The sequence below is a fragment of the Tachypleus tridentatus genome, chromosome 2 (assembly GCF_004210375.1).
Source record: "Tachypleus tridentatus isolate NWPU-2018 chromosome 2, ASM421037v1, whole genome shotgun sequence".
NCBI classification, from domain to species: domain Eukaryota; kingdom Metazoa; phylum Arthropoda; class Merostomata; order Xiphosura; family Limulidae; genus Tachypleus; species Tachypleus tridentatus.
In genome coordinates, this window is record NC_134826.1 from 67,188,327 (window position 1) to 67,207,238 (window position 18,912).

Sequence of the window (18,912 nt, forward strand, 5' to 3'; positions counted from 1 at the left end):
GCAGTCTCATCCACTAAACTATTTAAAAAAAAGCCACCCCTTATTCTCAAATTCTTATAAAGATTTCATTTAAGCTCTTTTAACTTTACTGCTCCCATCATAAATGAAAGAAATTTATTTCAAAGTCCAACTACTTCATCAGAAGATCATCCCTATCCTGTCAAACTGTATATATTTGTTGGCCCATCACAGTCAGGTGGTTAGGGAGCTTGACTTGTAATTTGAAGGTCTCAGGTTCAAATCCTTTTCCCATTAAACAAGTTTGCCCTTTCAGCTGTGGGAGTGTTATAATGTAATATTCAATCCCATTATCCTAAGAGTTGGCAATGGGCAGTGACGATTGGCTGCCTTCTCTATAGCCTTTCACTGCTAAATTAGGAATGGCTAGTGCATACAGATCTCACGTGCAATTCAAAACAAATAAACTTATGTGTCCACTAGTCTTAATAATCCCACCATTAAATACAAAAACAAAGGATGAAGCACTGACTAAATCAATTTCCTTGACAACCTTGAATAGCACAGTTAGATCCCTTGTAATTCTTCTTTTCTCAAAAGCAAACAATTTTGCAGATCAACTGTTCTTGTATGACCTTTTCATCCAAGTTGTTAACTTAGTAGCTCTCATATGAGCCCTTCTTATCCCCTGCTGGGACAGCAGTAAGTCTTTGGATTTACAATTCTAAAAACAGGGGTTTGATTTCCCTCAGTAGACACAGTAGATGGTCTGATGTGGCTTTTCTTATTAAGAAAACACACACACACACATATTGAACCCTTCTAAACAATTCAAATGTTCTCCCTAAAGTAAGGAGCCCAGGACTGAACACAATAACTCCAAATGTGGCCAAACCTATGACCTATACAATGAAATAATAACTTTTCTGGACTAGTATGCAATACTTCTGTAAATACAATTTAAAATCCTATTTTCCATAACCCTAGCACAGCATGCTTCTTGAATGGCTTAGGAGACTGATCAACCAGAACACCAAAATATTTTTCTTATTTAACACTGTTAAAGTTATTGTTATCACAATTAAATCCTTGTTCAAAGATTTTAGTCAAAACTAATTTCAAAGTACTTTAACACTTTAGAATAAATTAAGACATAAATAAAATTCAATAAAAATGTTTTATTTCTAACATAATAACAATTTCAGATATGCATACCAACTATATCATTTTACAAATTTGTATTAAGAATTTATAGCAGTTAAATTACTCAGGTCTTGAAATTAAAGAATTAATTATAGAAGAGGTATATTAAAACATAACTGTGTGCTCACACTCATTTACCTCAGCAAAGTAGTATTTCATGTAAAAGGCTTCTCGAGGACGACCGTCATGCTCAAATGAAATACTAGCACCAACAAAAGCATTGGCTACATTCACAACCATAACAATTACTTGGAAGACAGCTGAATGGAGGAAAATCTGACAACACCGTGGAGCTTTACCACCTTTATTCTCATCAAGAGTTACCAGTTTCCAGCCAGTGTCATCTCCCTTAAGAACCTGAGAAAACAAAAATGTACATCAACCTAATAAAGCACCTAATATAGCAAATATCAGTTTAAACTGTTTTGCCGAGATTAAAATATTTGAAGCAAAAGAGGATAGAATTCTTTTCCTACCTGTGGGGTAGATTCTGTGGAAATGGTTCCCCGTTCTCCCCACATCTGTTGAAACTGTACTCTAATTTCATTAAAGGTCTCAGTGATGACAGCAATGAATACATTCTATTGGAAAAACAACAGATACTTTTATCAGAGTTTCATTCTTCTTTTAACAAGCTGTAGCACATTTTGCTTCAACTCAATATTGCAGTTTTTTTTCTTTTTAGACAGAGATCATAAATGCATATGCACACTGAGTTGCATACCTATAAATTAATCAGGATTGCATTTCAGGTATCTTAAACACAAACTGTGTTTGTAGTCTTCCAATAGACAATCAAAAGACAATATGTTAAAAACAAAACCTTTCTTGATGCTGATGACAAATGCTAAAAATTGTTTAGCCTTACACAAACAGAAGCCTTAATGTTTCTTGGCTAAAATGTTATATTTGATCTACTGAGGTAAGTACAATTTATAGTTACTTCTTCAACCATTATTGCACAAGTTGGAACAATGTTTAAAAGATGCAAATCACATTAGTTACAAAGATTTATGCATAACAGATATACAGTGTTTAGTTTTAAGGCATTGCTATCAAATAATACTAATAAAAAACAAAAATAAAATAAATCAGTGTTAATGGTGATTGTTCAGTATTGCCGTGGATTATTACCTAATGATACTGGTATATACACATGATGAACAAAGCCAACCAGGTTAATAATCATACTTTACCAGTGTTAACATTCATGACTAATAGGATTTGATAAATAAAAAAAAGGTGAAAACTATTGTCTGAAGCCATCAATCAATTTTTCATTAAAATGTGAATGTTATTTACTCATATTCCAGCAGAATAGAAATGAAGAAACACTATTTTAAAAAATATTAACCATTAGAATTATGAGATATGAGACTGAAGAATAAGCATATTTCAGAGGTATGCCATGTTTGGCAGTACTTAAACCTATAGAAGCATGTGAAGCCCTTATGTTCTTTTATAACAATAAGAACACAAGGTTATTTTTATCCTGTACAAAATGCAATATTCTTCAGAAATTCACTGAACATGCTTGCCCTTTCAGCCATGGAGGCATTATAATGTGATGTTCCAGTCCACAAATCATTGGTAAAAAGAGTAGTCCAAGAGTTGGGGGTGGGCAGTTTCAATTAGCTGTCCTCCTTCTAGTCTGTCACTGTTAACTTAGGGATAGTTAATGCAAGTAGCCCTCGTATAGCTTTGCACTAAATTCAAAACAAACCAGATCCTCAGAAACACTTCAATATAATTTCTACCTGAACAGGTACACAGAAAAGAGAGAGAATGAGGACATACTCACTTTCACTAACCATGCCAAGAAAAATATCATAGTTGTGAAATAGAAGGTAGCTCTCCATGCTGGAAGACTATCAGAAGCCATGTACATCAGATGAGACCAGCCCTCCTGAGAAGCTGCTTGATAAACAGTAAAGAAACTGTGTGCTGGAAAGGCATACATATGGAAATTATTATTAAATATGCTCAGAATATTCATAGTGACTAGATTTTTTTCTTTGAGTCACCTTTACATATAATTAATATATTTAGTTATTTATACATTTATCAGTACACTTTTGTTGACAGAGTACTTGCAAGTGTTTACTAAGGATTAAATGTTTTAACTTTAATAAAGCTCTACAATCTTTTTATTGCATCAATCATATCACTTCAGTCTTATCTCACATGGTTTCAGTTTCAACCCTTCTTGCATCAGTTACACAGCTGCTAGTACAATGCTAAATCATAATAGACATTATAAGCATGAGGAAAAGTTTTATTGATGGTGGAACACATAACATATTTTGACAGAACAATGATCTGTCTTCTTACCTGAAGGAGACAGACCAGTGTTCTATTGAAACATAATACATTCCACCATCAATAAAACATTTCATTATGCTTATAAATCATTATCTACCTGTGTATAGTTACATTAGCATAATGTGCTTTCTTACTCAAGCATTTTAAGTCATAAACCTAACATTCCACATCAACTAATTCTTATTTTCTTCACATGATACACACTAAAGTATCAAAATCCTAGTGATAAATTCGGTCACTGTGTTATGCATGTGTGTCTTGAATATGTTACTATACACATAAAACAAAAGCAAGCAATAGCAGTTCTCCCCTAAAGATCAGTCCTACATTAAAAATTTAAATGTGTGTGTGTGTGTGTACATTATAGTATCATGAAACATTCATCAAAACTCACTAATTTTGAAATTATCAAACTGTTTTTGTTGTTAAAGTATTCCTTATCAATTGGTCTACATACCATGTCATAGGGTCATTGTATGTTTTTGCTTGCAAGAAATTGGCCACAAAATAGAACTAGGTAAAATTGTTTACTTTCTGTATAAAATACACAGCAGACCACATCAGTAATTAGTAGAGTTAATTAAAATAATGATAATTTGTTAGTTTATAGTTAGGGAATCCTTAATCAATGAAGCAACACAAACAATTTGGTGCATAAATAGTTTTTAAAAATGTCAAGAAAGTTTACATGGACTCTGATAAATTATTCAAGGTCCTAGAATGTTTTTGATGTTCATTATAATATATGCACTTTTATCTATTACAAATCTTACCAAAGTCATCAAAACCTTTGTATCCAGATACATTTTTGGCAAGATTCAATTCCAAACATACCATTCCTTCAGGACACTGATAACCAGAGTCTGGGTTTTTGGAACAGTAAGTATCGGGAATGGCTAGGTCATTCAAAGTGACATGGCTAGAAAAGTTATTAAAAAACTATAGCAGTACAGTACAATACCCAAACACTTCTAAAAACAAGTTATAAATTACAAGTGCACTCTCCAGATATTTCAAACACATGAAACAGATTGTTATGTTCTTTACTGTGAAAATGTATTTCCAATAACAAATATATATATATATATATACACTGGTTACCAAGCATCAACCTTTCAATACACTAAAACAAAACATTACTTCAATGCTACTGTCTCAACTTGTATAAAAATATGCTATCCACTTCATCTCGTTGTTATGTCACTCATACAACAAAAAAAGACTATTACATCTGATTTATGACACAAATTAAAACTTAATTTCTGCTTGTGGAATTTTGTTTAACAACCTGTATGTATGATTTTTAAGAAGCCAAGTCAGACAATTTGAATTATTTTAACAAACAGATTTATACACAAGCTAAAAAGTTGAATCTATCTTAATGAAAGACAATTTGCATTCAGACAATTTGAAAATCAAATTTAATGTTTACCAAAAACTACATTAATAATATGAATCAATGACTGCAACTCATACAAGATTACAAATGCATAAAACTAAGTAATTCAAATAAACAGTCTTTCAATTAGCTGAAAACATATTTAAGATATGACAGTAAATAAAGTGGGATTTCCAAAATCACAGGACTTAAAATCATCTTCAACAACAACAACAAAAGAGTGGGGGGTTATAAATAGAATCTTTAGTATAATATATTAAACTTAATATAGAAACTTAATGCATATTAAGACTTAACTAATTTTATATTAAACAAGTATGTAGAGTTTTGATACAATGAGTATTTCTTTTAGAGTTTAGACAATTAAATTTAATCAATTACGTCTTTCCAAATATAAGTGGGAACCAATTAACAAACATTACATAATCTTGAGCGATACAACTCGCAAGTGTGCATTAAAGGAAACTAGCATATCAAAGTATCAAAAATTTTACTTGGGATCTGTCCCATTGACAACACAGTGGTTGGATAAATCTCCAAAAAACTGCACCCCCAACAGTCCATACAGCGACATAAAAAACAAGAAGAACAAGGTAACATTGTAAATTTGCTGGCTTGAACGTCTGTAAACAGAATTGAAAACAAATCATGTGTGAGCTACTGAACTTGTGTCAATGTCTTACAAGTGTAACAGAAAAAAAAACATTTTAATCATTTTTTTTAAGAATGGATACTTATAAGTTATTATACAGAATTTTATTTGGAACTAACCAACAGAAATCAGTAAGTTGAGTGATAAGTTAACAGCTGTTTATAAAGCTTTAATATAACCATAATAAGAATAATGAAATATATAAATTATACTATATTTATGTCTATAGCTATAACCATAAAATCTAAATTTTCATCTCTCTCAGGTTAACATTTGATTAAACTTGGCAACACTGAACTTAAAGACTTTTACTAACAGATTCTACATTTTAAAATAAAATTCAAGACATTATTTCTAAAACAAAAACCCTTAGAAATATATTTTCAGTATTATCTTTTTATCCCCATTTCTTTCTGCAGCTGGACACATTAAGCACATACAACATCAACTGATCTGTAAACATGTTAATCATGCATTCAGAGCCACAACTGACTGCACACAGCTTGCAATGCTATATCATTCTCTATTCTCATCCCACACACAAGTCATCTAGTAATGATGTAATGTTGCAACATTCTATTTAAGTTTGAAACTTTGAACAACATAAAAGAGCATTAATTTTATATTTTAACCCTTAAATAAGATAAAATACTGTTACAAGGCTTTTTTTAAGGTATGCCATTTGAAGCACTTTGGAGACATTTCGCACAGCAACTGCCCAGATTACTTAACATCTTTATGATATGTATTGCACCAATTCTATACAATGTAAAAAACAACAACAAAAATTTGTCCATACAATACAAACAGAACCAATACAATAAAACTCAGTTATCAGTCTGAGACAAAAAAAAAAAAAGAAAGAGAAAAGCTAAGAAATTTTTACAGTAATCAAATTGTATATTAACTTCATTAAAGTCCCCTGCGATGACAGAGACAAACAATGTTCTCACATCTTACTATGGCTCTATCCTATCCTCAACACAGTCCATGTAAAAGCTGCTGTTATTTTGATAAATATAAAAAGGTATATTCAAATATAACCAGCATTTAAAAAAAAAATGTATTTATTTATTTACATACACAAATGAAATCTAAAAATTTGAATTATACTGTCAAATAAATAAAAAATCAAACATCAGGTCTTACTTGAAAATCTGGTTAATTCTTGACTTTGGCATAGAAAACTTTAAAAAAACTCTAATAAACCGTATCATTATCAAAGGCCTTGGAGCACGAAGAATGGAAAGGTACGAAAACCTTGGCACTATGTGTGTCATTTCAAATATCTACTTGGAAGAAAATTATATAGTTAGAGATAAATTCCACAAAACAATCTATCTTATCCTGTCTTCTTTTCTTTCATTACATAAGTTATTGTTTTATTTGTCCTTGCAAGAACTTGTAATATATAAAACAAACTCTCAGTAAATCTTCAATGTAAAAACATTTTGTAGCATAATTAATATTGCTTTCTTACGTAATATGTTTTACCATAAAAGCACATAAAGAGGTACTTGTCATGATTTCTGAACAGTACTAGAAATTCATCTACCATTTTATGTTTAGATTACTAAATGAGCACATTTTACAAATTTAACACTAATTTTGGTACAGTTTCAGAAAAAACTTCTTTTTTTTTGCAATTTGTAATTAATATATTTTATTAAAAACCTTATTTTACAAAATGTTATACATAATCATATAAGTCAAGTGAGAAAAAATAATTGGGTCAACAGAAAAATACTAGAGAATAGGTTTTGAGTTGGTTGCAAAATAAAAAATTTTATTAACTAGATTTTTGCTGAGTTTTTTTTTACAGAAAAAAAATGACTTTGGTTTCTCAACAAATCCTAAACCTAGATACATTTGTTAACTGGTTTTGAATTAGGACAGTTTGAAGACACATTTATGAGCTGTAGCTAATTGATGCTAAAGGAAAACATAACAGTAAGATACTGCTGAACATTAAAACTTTCTGTGAAATAGCATAAAACTGTATTTATGAAACATCCATTACATACTGATATTCAGGAAATACTACAATATTACTTGTTTAAAAGTTACTGATAATAAAATATTTTTGTCTGTATATTATGTAAACTGAACCTCAAACTAATACCAAAACACAGTACAATATGGACAGTAAATATTTCCAGTTCATTTAAATTTCAGGCAGATAATTTGAAAATATATTAGTTTACATATGAATTTCCTCTTGAAACTTTCTGGATTACTAAATAATTTTCAAGTTGAATATCTTTTTAACATTGGTTAATTCAAAACAATAATATTGAAATATATACAACCACTCCCTTTTAAATTTGGAAGTTATAATTTATAAAGAACTTTTCATGGTACGAACAAACCTGTAAAATCACAGATATCCATAGAAAAAATACCATTGTCGCATCAAACTGGCACCACCTGTCCTTCAAGTATGGAGCATCTCCCTATTCAACAAATTTGAAGACTTGTTAACAAGTCACATTTATTTTTATTACATCTAAGGATATTATTCTTGATTGTACAGAAAAAAATCAAACTGGAAACATGATACCAATGAAGCATTTTATTTTCCAATAAGTTCAATAATATCCAAAAATACAGTATAAAAAATGCAAGTACACAGAAACAAGATGGAAAATATTTTACTGGCTTCTCCATCCAGTATCATTAAGCACTTGAAATAAGTATAAATTAAAAAGAAAAGAAAGAATTGATCCTTATTATATCCTGCTTCCAACATATAATTTGTAATTTACCTTTCTCTGACTTTATTTAAAAATCAGGACCGAAGGTTATTTCTATTTCTTCTATGCAGTGATAACTATAATACTGTCAGTAATTCTTGACTCATTACCAACAATACAAGGTCTGATGGTTAGGGTGCTTGACTTACCATTTATAGGCCATGAGTTCACCCCATCACATGAAACACGTTCACCCTTTCAGCCGTGGAGGCATGAAAATGTGATGGTCAGTCCCACTGTTCATTGGTAAAAAGAGTAACTTAAGAGTTGGTAGTAGGTAATGTTGACTAGCTGCCTTTCCTCTAGTCTGTCACTGTTATATTATGGATAGCCAATACAGACAGTTGTTGTGTAGCTTTGCACAAAATACAAAAACAAAAAGCTACAATGCATAATCCAACACGTCACTAAAGACTACAAATATCCCATGGTTTTAGTTAACGACCAAGCTAAGTCATATTATTTTATCTATTTCCTGCCTATCTTTAAAAATACTTTTAATTAATAATTGGGTGAGAAAAAGTGGTGAAAACTTAATTATTTGTACATATATTTATTATATAATACTATAAAACTGTGGAATTTCACAATCAATTTTATTATCATTTGACATCTCTGATAATGTAAATAAATATTTCATTTTTTTTTCCTTCTTCATTTCAGCTTTTTTTTTTTATTATTTAATGCAAAGCTACATGAGAGCTATCTGAACTAGCCATCTTTAATATCGCAGCAAAAGAAAAACGGAAATACAGCTAGTAATCCCCACCAACTGTCAACTCTTGGGCTACTATTTTACCAATAAATAGTGGGATTGACAGTCACATTATTTTGTCCCCACAGCTGAAAAGGCAAGCATGTTTGATGGGATTTGGATATGAACCAATGATTCTCAGATTGTGAGTCAAGTGCCCTAACTAACCTGGTCATGCTAATCCTTACAGATTCATCAGATAAATAACACTTTACATTTTTCCAAGTTAAAAAAAAACTTCAGTGTTAGGCTGTAGCACTATTCATCATACTCTCTTACATAAGTCTATAATCCTTGGTAAATATATTAACTCTACAATATCTTATAAACAATGTTACAGAGCAGGCCTACTTACCTTACACATTAAGAACCATGTATTAAGCTAAAATTTAAAATTAATGAATCCTTAATTAATATCAATACACATTTAACATGAATCTTAAAACATGTAACATTCATTAGGAGTAAATTTATCATAAAACTTAACTACTATAAAATACAGCCCCATTTTAATTCTAAAAGAGTACATTAATTTCATAGGAGAGAACAAAATACATCAAAATTTTGATGTCTAAACCTTACAGTGTCATATTGTAGTTTGAAAACCTTTGAAATAGTATACAATTTCATGTCTTCTTACATCTAAATAGCCCTACATAAATAATTTATTATGAGTGAAGAAAAGAAAAAACATTTTATTTTGTTTATGCTAATTCTAATGAGGTTTATTATCAGTATGCATAGAATTTATCACAGTATAGATACTAAATATGTTACAGTTATACCAGAAATGGCAAGCGTACTGAAGTTATATATAAATAAAAACATGTACAATCACTTACCGTAAGCACACCACGAATATGCATTTTGGCAATCATTTCTGATGTGAACAACAGGGTGACAATAGCATCACTAAAGAATGTCGCATGAATTAGAACTGGATATTTATCAAAAGTGTGTGTGGTATTCAGGCTAACTGAAATCATGCTAACCAGGGCACAGACTCGAAGAAGTCGGCGAACCCATAACTGGTAAAAATGAATCACAAAAACAAATCAAGAGCTTAAAAATGTATATTTTTTGTTTCTATACCAATAATTATTGACATTCTCCATAAAAATAAAACTTGTAAAGCATTCCAAGATACAAAAAAAATTAAACTGAGTTATGCTTGTATTATATAAATCATTAGACTTAGTTTTGAATAAAGTTTCTACTGTTACGAGAAGAACTGAACATTTTATTTATGTAATAGTAATTCAGAAATAAAACAACAAAATACTACTTCAACCTTTCATCACATCATTTGAGGAAGTCTAGTAGTAACAGTAGAAAAACTGTGAAGAAATAATTCATTTTATGAATAAGAAGTTAACAAAAAATTACATTTTAGTAAATATATCTTAAGACTAACTTAAACATGTACAAAAATATACTTATTGAAAAATATATAGAAGATGTGATTACACTCCAGTAAACATGTCAAATAATGTGGGTTGTTGGTTGAATAAAAATGTGAAGTTTGGGGATATGGACCACCGTAAAAAGAAAAATATGTAGTTAACCACTAGGCAAAAAAGATATCAAAATTACAAAAATAATTTAAACAGTCACCCAGCTTTTAACAAGATATGGTGTTTCGGGCTATCACTTTTCATCAGATCATAGAGTTTAAAAGACACGATTGGAATTAAGTAAAAACCTTTATGCATAGCATTTTGAGTGCTATGGACCAATGTAAACATATCGATATGAACTCCATTTATATTTGGGACCAACCTGCAAGAGAGATTTTCATGATGTGAGAAACACTACTAGTATGGTTTCTCTAACAACAGTTATTTCCCACTGCTGTACAACAATAGCAAGAAAACAGGTGTATGAAAACAATTTATCTGATTTTTTTACTTATATCAGACAAGATACAGAAGGAATAATAAGTAATATTTTAATTTATTTTTAAGTAACTAGTAAATCTAAATTAAAATAAACCTACCATGTTTACCCATTCTATATCTGCATTCTCGTTAAGGCTTTCATCAGGTCCATAATCAGCAAGGACTTGCTCTCCTTTCACACTCTGTTTCCGTCCAAGCATCTTGAGAGCTGGAAACAGATAAAGAGACCATAAAGATTTTCAAGCCATCAGAAATAAATAATAAGTCAATAATATATACAGCAAATATTTTCCATTGATGAATAACCCAAGAAATCATACTTCAAAAATAAGCATGATTTCTGAAAAGCAATTACATTTTGTGAAAAATTAGTGTGCTATTAAACAACTTAAAATATTCAGGGCAGAAGGCAGAAGTACAAAGGTTCCAAACAATGATACATCATCACTGCAGACCAAAATCAAGAGCTGGTGTGAAAGCTGGTATCAAGATAAGAGAAATATACCATTACTTTCAAATACAACACTTCAACAGATAAAAATTAAAAGTTCTAGAACATTTAACAAATAAAATAATGTTTTGCTGGCAGAATTCCAGAACTATCTTAAAGCATCCAATGAAACCAATTTTCTTAATGCATGGTATTTTTGCATCATAACCATTACTAAGGATTCTGAAACTAACTTAATGAATTTACTTTACAACTTTTAAAGTCTATTTTACAAGTATCAAGTTATGCAATTTCACTTTCATCCAAAAGTCAAACTATTATAAAATTCTAAGTCACTTTTAGTCCACAAGTACTAGTTGTTGTTTTTTCTACAAAAAATCAACAAACATACACTAATTATAAGTAATATAATATTTCTACCAAACTTGTTATTAGTTACCTATAACTACACTAATAAGCATGACATATTGAGCACTGCTCTATAGAACTCACTTGATTTCATTCAAGTTTCTTCTTTGATCTGGATATACTTAAAAAAACATCAGCACTTGTTCAGTTACAGATCTCTATCTTCACGATGCATTTGAGAAGAAAGAAATAAAATTAGGGAAGTCTATCAGTCCTACATGTAAGAACCAGGTTTTAAATGTTTATGATAACTGAATATAAGTTTCTTTCTAAATATACCAATGATCTCTGTACCAACAACTCAGGTCAACTATCTATGACAACTTTCAATCAGGTTTTAAATTATAAATGCCTTCAAACAAATAGCTTTGAAAATGATATTCAGACAAATTAGTAGGTCATATTTATTACTGTAGGTTTGGGATGACTTTAAAACTATTAAAACTATGTTTATCAAATTACATAAAAAAATGGAAACAATCTTAACTCATTTACCATCAAAATGGTATTTATAGTAAAATTACATCATAAGTTATTCTAATCCCATGAAGTAAAATTACCTTAACTGGAGATGCATCTAACCTTTTCAAATCTTAAATTTATATCCACTTGAGATACTACCCTCAGATTCAGTACAGAAACTCTTAATGTCTCAATTACCTTAATAATTTAATGGTATGTTTTGTACAATGTTTTATGAAATTAGTAAATGGTTTTCTTTCATAGATTGTTTAGGCAGAAGATGAAAGGTGGAAGACTTTTGAAACATCGTCCTCTACACCTGTGTTTCCACAACAGGCAGTTACCGTCCATTCTACAAAGATTAATAGTAAATGGTTTATGGTTTTGCCCCTGTAAAAGTGGTTTTCATATCTACAATACTGTACAACAAAGCAGCCACACATTAAAAAAACTAGCCCTGCTTTTTAACATTATTTTGAACAGAGACAATGGGGTAGGATCTATTTACCCTAACTCTAGAACAACTTTCGTATAAATTCTTGTAATTTTGCTGTATTTGAAATATTTAGATTCATCACAGTTTAACAAACAACTTAAATTATGCTTTTAATACATTTGAAGGCTATGTCTGCGGTATCATATGTGAAAAACCTAGAACCAAATTAACCACTGACAATCCTTTCCAAACTTTACAGAAATTCTATAGATCATTAAAGTTAGAATGTTAACTGTTAACATTCTCCTGAGAATAATTTGTTTTTCCTAAGCAACAGGTAAATAGTTGATTTTCTTCAAACACATAATGCAAGAGGCACACACAATCATATTTTTTAAGCCTAATAGTAGTGAAATTTGAACTCTTCTATTATCTCCTCAAGTGGATATAAAATGATCAAAGTTGGATTTTATAAGCAACATGAAAACGAACAAATATCCTATCACCAATATTAGGCCCAGCTGTTCTCATTTCTTTGACGACCTTTAGCATTTAACACTATATCAAAGCTATTCTTGGTTCTTCCATCATTCCAAATTTACTGTTTTATATACACACAGAGCTTAACTTTCTAAATACTAAAGTACCGTCATACCTTTTATCGTTTTTAGTACATTTAAATTAACTTCCACAAATACTCATTTTGTAAAACATAAATATGTTAAATTTACTTCTGCATTACAGAATACTAAATGGACATCCGTGCGAGTGTCATCTAACTAATACAAACAACTGTGAAGTTCTAGACTACTAGGGTGATTCCAATACAAGAGATATCTTCAGGAATAGTTTAATATTTCATAACTAGGTTCGCTTCAGAAAAACCTAAAAAGTAAGGGGTTACTTTATTAAAGGTTAAAAGATATCTTAGGGACTGACAGGATAAAAATCTTTGATTTATTTATGTTATTTTCTGTAGCTATTAAAATGAAAAGGAACAAGTTAAAACTTGAGTTTGACAGACAAGGTTATGTTTCAAAGGGTTTTATTCTTCCAAAAGTGCAAATGATTTATTGAATGAGTTACCATACCTAATTTAACAGAGAAACCAATGGTTTCCTGAAAAATTAAATAATGAACTTAAGTTTACTGTTATCAAGATTTGGTTCAAAGAAACCTTGCTCCCTCTAGGTTATGTTACATGTTATCTGGATGCCAATTTGTTGTACTCTGAATTTCAAAATGCTTTTGTTAAGGTATCAAACACAAGAATGTTATGAAAATCTCATCGGTGGGGGTTGGAAAAAGTCTAATTAATTATACTCTAAGGTGGCTGTATGAAAAAAATCAAGAAATTACCAATCAAATTCAGTTAAACTAAACATATTTTATATGTGGATTACCTAACAAGTCAACACTATGCCTTGATTTTTCTTAAGTTATATTGATAGTGGTATAACTAGTACATTAATACAATTTGCATATTATATTTTTCTTAGGTATTTCTAGATGTACTGAGTTTGTTTAGGTTCTAAAGAATGACTTTGATCAACTGACAAGTTAAACAGGTATTTGGCCAATTACCTTTAATTACAGTGAGAATTATTAATGCATTTAAGATACCATAATTTAAAATCATGTTTAATACATAGAGAAACTTTTTAAAACTGATCACCTACTGAGTATCTGTTGTTAGTAGTAGAGCTAATAGACTTTTAGTGCATTTATAGACATGTTAACTACAAATACAATGAGATAGTTATTTATAAAAACTACTAGATAGCCCTCACTGGTAATACTGTGCAAACTGTTGAACAGCTTATCTAGGTTTATTTGAAAAAGATTAGAAAAGACTATTAGAATGATTGTGAAGGTGAAAGGATTTATCTTATAGAAATGTATTAAAATAATTTATCTTCTCATGTAAAAAGAAGAATAACAAGCAATCTTAGTAAAATTTAGAAGATTGTCCAGGAGATTTATAGAATAAAAGCCTCAGGCCCACCATGGTCATATGCTTGACTCATAATTTGAGGGTCAAAGGTTCAAATCCTCCTCACACCAAACATGATTGCCCTTTTAGCCATGGGACATTATAATGTGATGATCAATCACACTATTTATTGGTAAAAGAATAGCCCAAGAGTTGATGATGTGTGGTGATGACTAGTTGACTTCCCTCTAGTATTACACTGCTAAATTAGGGATGGCTAGCACCAATAGCCCTAATGTAGCTTTGTGCAAAATTCAAAACAAGCAAACAAACAAAAGCACCAAATTTCTTTGTGCTATATTCTGAAGACAAGAGCTGAAAGTCTGGAAAAAAAGAAAAAAGCTCCAGTTCATATAGTTTTGTTTTTCTAACAGGGTGATTTCAAAAATGCATTGCTATAAATAGTAATAGAGGCTGGTACTTTACAAGGGTTCATGAAAGGAATCAATAATTTCCTGAAAAATAATGGATGGTTTTAACTTTTATTTTTTCTCTCAAGAGTGGATGTACAGCGATGGCCTTTAAGGCCCAAATAATATATTATTTTCCAAAAGTGTTATGTTAAATTATCAATAAGTTTTCACAGTACTGTATAAGAAATGTTAGAGAATTGGACATCCATCTGTTTTGGTTGACTTACTTTAGCAACTAGAATAAAATAATGTTCTAATTTTTAATCCTCTGTGAGCTTTCCAAAATACTTTCCTGTTATTATCATTGGTATGACCTCTATAAAGACTTAAGGCACTGTACAATTATGACATGCTAATATAGATATGTTTTCTTGTAAAATAAACAGACCCCTAATATGAATGGCTGAATGACAGTCACTCATTTTAAAACAGCATTTCTGTTATCAAGGACAAATATATATATATATTTTCATTTATTATAATTTTTAATTCTCACTTTGATTATTGAACATTAAAAGTAAATAAAAGTTATTTCCAATATAATATTTAGAAATTTCATAAAAGAAATGGCCATAATATAAACAGCCTAGGCTAGAGCTATACAACCGATACACAGAGTTCTGTGATGATGAAATATATTTTTTTTACTGCTAGTAACTACTGTGTAGCACTAACTGGTGTTAGAATGCAATTAGCATCATTATAAACCTATGTATTCATTTGAACTGAAGGTTAGGCTTACAACATACAGGGTGGCCCGTAAATCCCTACCCACCCATATGTTATTATGTTATATTCAATAATACTATTGATGAGTTGAAGGCAGCTGTTACAGCGGCGTTTGAAACAATAACCCCTGCATGTTGAGGAAAATGTCTCACAGAACATGGCGTCGCATAATATTATGCAGCGAGAATGAGGGACAGCACACAGATACACTGGATACATAATATATATGGATGGGCCACCCTGTATATATAATGTCAAATAAACACACAAACATATATTATAGTACTATAGTATAAGCGGTATATATGACACATATTAAACTTAAGTTAATATTCACGTGGAGATAACTAACAGTCAGAATTTTGGACTAATTTCACAGCCAAATTAATTACAGAGTCTATGTAAGTTTAGAAAAATTACAAACTTGAAATTAAAACCAAACCTAAAAAGTCCAAATTTGGATGTGTCTCGTAGTAATAGTATTACTAATACAATTAATAGATAACTTACAAGTTACGTAAGCCTTAATAACTCATTAATCCTCTCAACAATATTTATATATTCCGTGGGGAGAAAACCTCCAGTTTTCCGTATAAAATAATTTATAAATGCTATGCTTCCTTAAATTTCAATTAGATGCGCAGATGCTTCTACTCTACGCAAGCGTAATTTTAATCATAAATACTCAAACGCAACAAAAACCCCTCTTCGACTCGTCTGCATCGTAAGTTTTACCCATTTTTAGCATGATTAAGTGTTGTACTTCAACCTCATATTAAAAATGTTTACTTGATACTAGTATTATAATTGTAACATGTATTTATTTATTTATAACATCACTAACATGATAATTTTGAATAAATGTTAAAATTTAATCCTTATAATTTCCCGTTTGAAATAATGTTTATAACTTCGTTACTCGAATTTTACGACACGTTTTCCAAAATATTAATATAACCTGTATTTACTGAATAACGTAAAGGTTAATGAGGTGTTTTTTTACTTTTATGAGAAGATTTGATGCCGTCGGTTTCAATATCAGAAAAGCCTGAGCTTTAATGCATCGGAATTATTATACAAATTTTAAAAAAAAGAAAAATATATGGTTTAAGCTGTTTTTAAAGTATTCCATTGTTACAACTGTATGGTTAATAAGCTCACAACTTTACGCCTCAGATAAAAACATTTTCTGATAACGGTTCCGATATTGGATACGAAATTAAGTTTATTTAAATAAACATAGTTGGACTTTTTATATTTTTTTAATAATGCTAACTGATCTACTCAAATATTTAGTTAAAATGTATTGTACACAGTATCTATTCAATTTATTTTATCATTGAAGTAACATTAGTGTAGATTGGTTTTCTTTATAGTGTCTATAATTATTACTTCGCACATGAGTCGTGGGTGTATGATATTTAAATATGCCATGTGTATTCTACCTTTTTATTTTAATATGGTACTTTAGTTCGGAATTAATAATTATTCTGTATGTTCGTAGTTTCACGTAGCACGTAATACTGACAGTGTTTAAATTTTTTTCATTCTAGCTGCTCATTGTTGTAATGCTACTAGTTTTACAAGGATGTAGACTTAGCCACTGGTAGGTCAGGTGATATCTCGCGGCTACAACCTCCTTCATGTTTGAATGACAAATACCAGTACGTGAATAACGCTAATAATAATTGCCCTGGGTAAATCCAACAGTTATTATTTAGTACAGTCAAAAGAAAGGACAACTAAGGTCTAGAAAAAATTACAATGCAGCATGTAATCAAGAGCACACACTGTAAATTGTGTCAGTTCTCTGTATTTTATTCTTACAAATCCAATCAAAGTAAGAGAATTTAGAATAACTTCACAACAAACATCTTATATAATTTCCTTTAATTCTTGACATATTATTAGTAATACAAGAAAAATAACATTGAAGATGTGATATTCCCTTGATATATAGATTTCCTTCATGGAACAGTTAGAACTATATGTTTGTTTGTTTTTTTTCATTTCGCACAAAGATACTCGAGGACTATCTGTGCTAGCCGTCCCTAATTTAGCAGTGTAAGACTAGAGGGAAGGCAGCTAGTCATCACCACCCACCGCCAACTCTTGGGCTACTCTTTTACCAACGAATAGTGTGATTGACCGTAACATTATAACGCCCCCACGGCTGAAAGGGCGAGCATGTTTGGCGCGACGGGGATGCGAACCTGCGACCCTCAGATTACGAGTCGCACGCTTGGCCAGCCCGGCCCAGAACTATATGAAAAATGCAGGACTGTGAAGTCTGTGACTGTGTGTCTCTTTGATCTCTTACTGAGAAGAAAGAGTCAAAACCAAAATGTACACGGTAATAATAATCTGTATTGACAAAAGTACATTAATGAATAAAACAAAAGTGTTTTGAATGTGATTTGGTTTGTTTCGAATTTCACGCAAAGCTACACGAGGGTTATCTGCACTAGCCGTCCCTAATTTTGCAGTGTAAGACTAGAGGGAAGGCAGCTAGTCATCATCACCCATTGCCAACTCTTGGGCCACTCTTTTACTAACGAATAATGGGATTGACCGTGACATTATAATGTTCCTACGACTGAAAAAATGATCATGTTTGGCGAAACGGGGATTCGAACCAGTGACCCTTGAATTACGAGTCGAGTGTCTCAACCATCTGGCCATGCCAGGCCACAGTAATATCGTAACAGTTGATTCTTTGTGCCCATCGCAGGAACTCGAAACAATGTTTTATCATTATAAGTCCATAAACTTACTACTGTCTCACAGGTGGACGTAAAACATATATTTTACAGTAAATCAATTAGTTTCAGTTAATCAAATTTGAAAACAATTCAGTAATCGGTGGGCAATATTAATCTTGTTGACAAATCTATTCACTGAAGAGTTATTTTTCAATTTATTCAAGGATGAGAATAAAAAGACAAAACTTACTAGACATGACTGAGACGAGAAGTCATGTTTTTCTTATAACAAAGCCACATGGGGCTTTCTACTGTGTCCACCCAAGAAAATCGAACCCCTAATTTTAGGGTTGTAAATTCAGAGACTTACCGCTGTCCA

At 30.9% G+C, this 18,912-nt stretch overlaps 1 protein-coding gene across 1 annotated transcript in view; it reads right to left on the reverse strand.

The window, feature by feature from the left end:
* na (sodium leak channel non-selective protein na) overlaps positions 1 to 16,498 on the reverse strand; it is an 82,805-nt gene extending 66,307 nt beyond the window's left edge. Inside the window, 11 exon segments of the mRNA XM_076488142.1 lie at positions 1,300 to 1,518; positions 1,638 to 1,742; positions 2,963 to 3,105; positions 4,257 to 4,402; positions 5,377 to 5,505; positions 6,684 to 6,823; positions 7,904 to 7,987; positions 9,884 to 10,069; positions 11,038 to 11,147; positions 11,883 to 11,960; positions 16,342 to 16,498. Of these exon segments, the coding sequence (XP_076344257.1) occupies positions 1,300 to 1,518; positions 1,638 to 1,742; positions 2,963 to 3,105; positions 4,257 to 4,402; positions 5,377 to 5,505; positions 6,684 to 6,823; positions 7,904 to 7,987; positions 9,884 to 10,069; positions 11,038 to 11,147; positions 11,883 to 11,892 (1,272 nt within the window). The 5' untranslated portion in view covers positions 11,893 to 11,960; positions 16,342 to 16,498.
* Between the last annotated feature and the right edge of the window lie 2,414 nt (positions 16,499 to 18,912).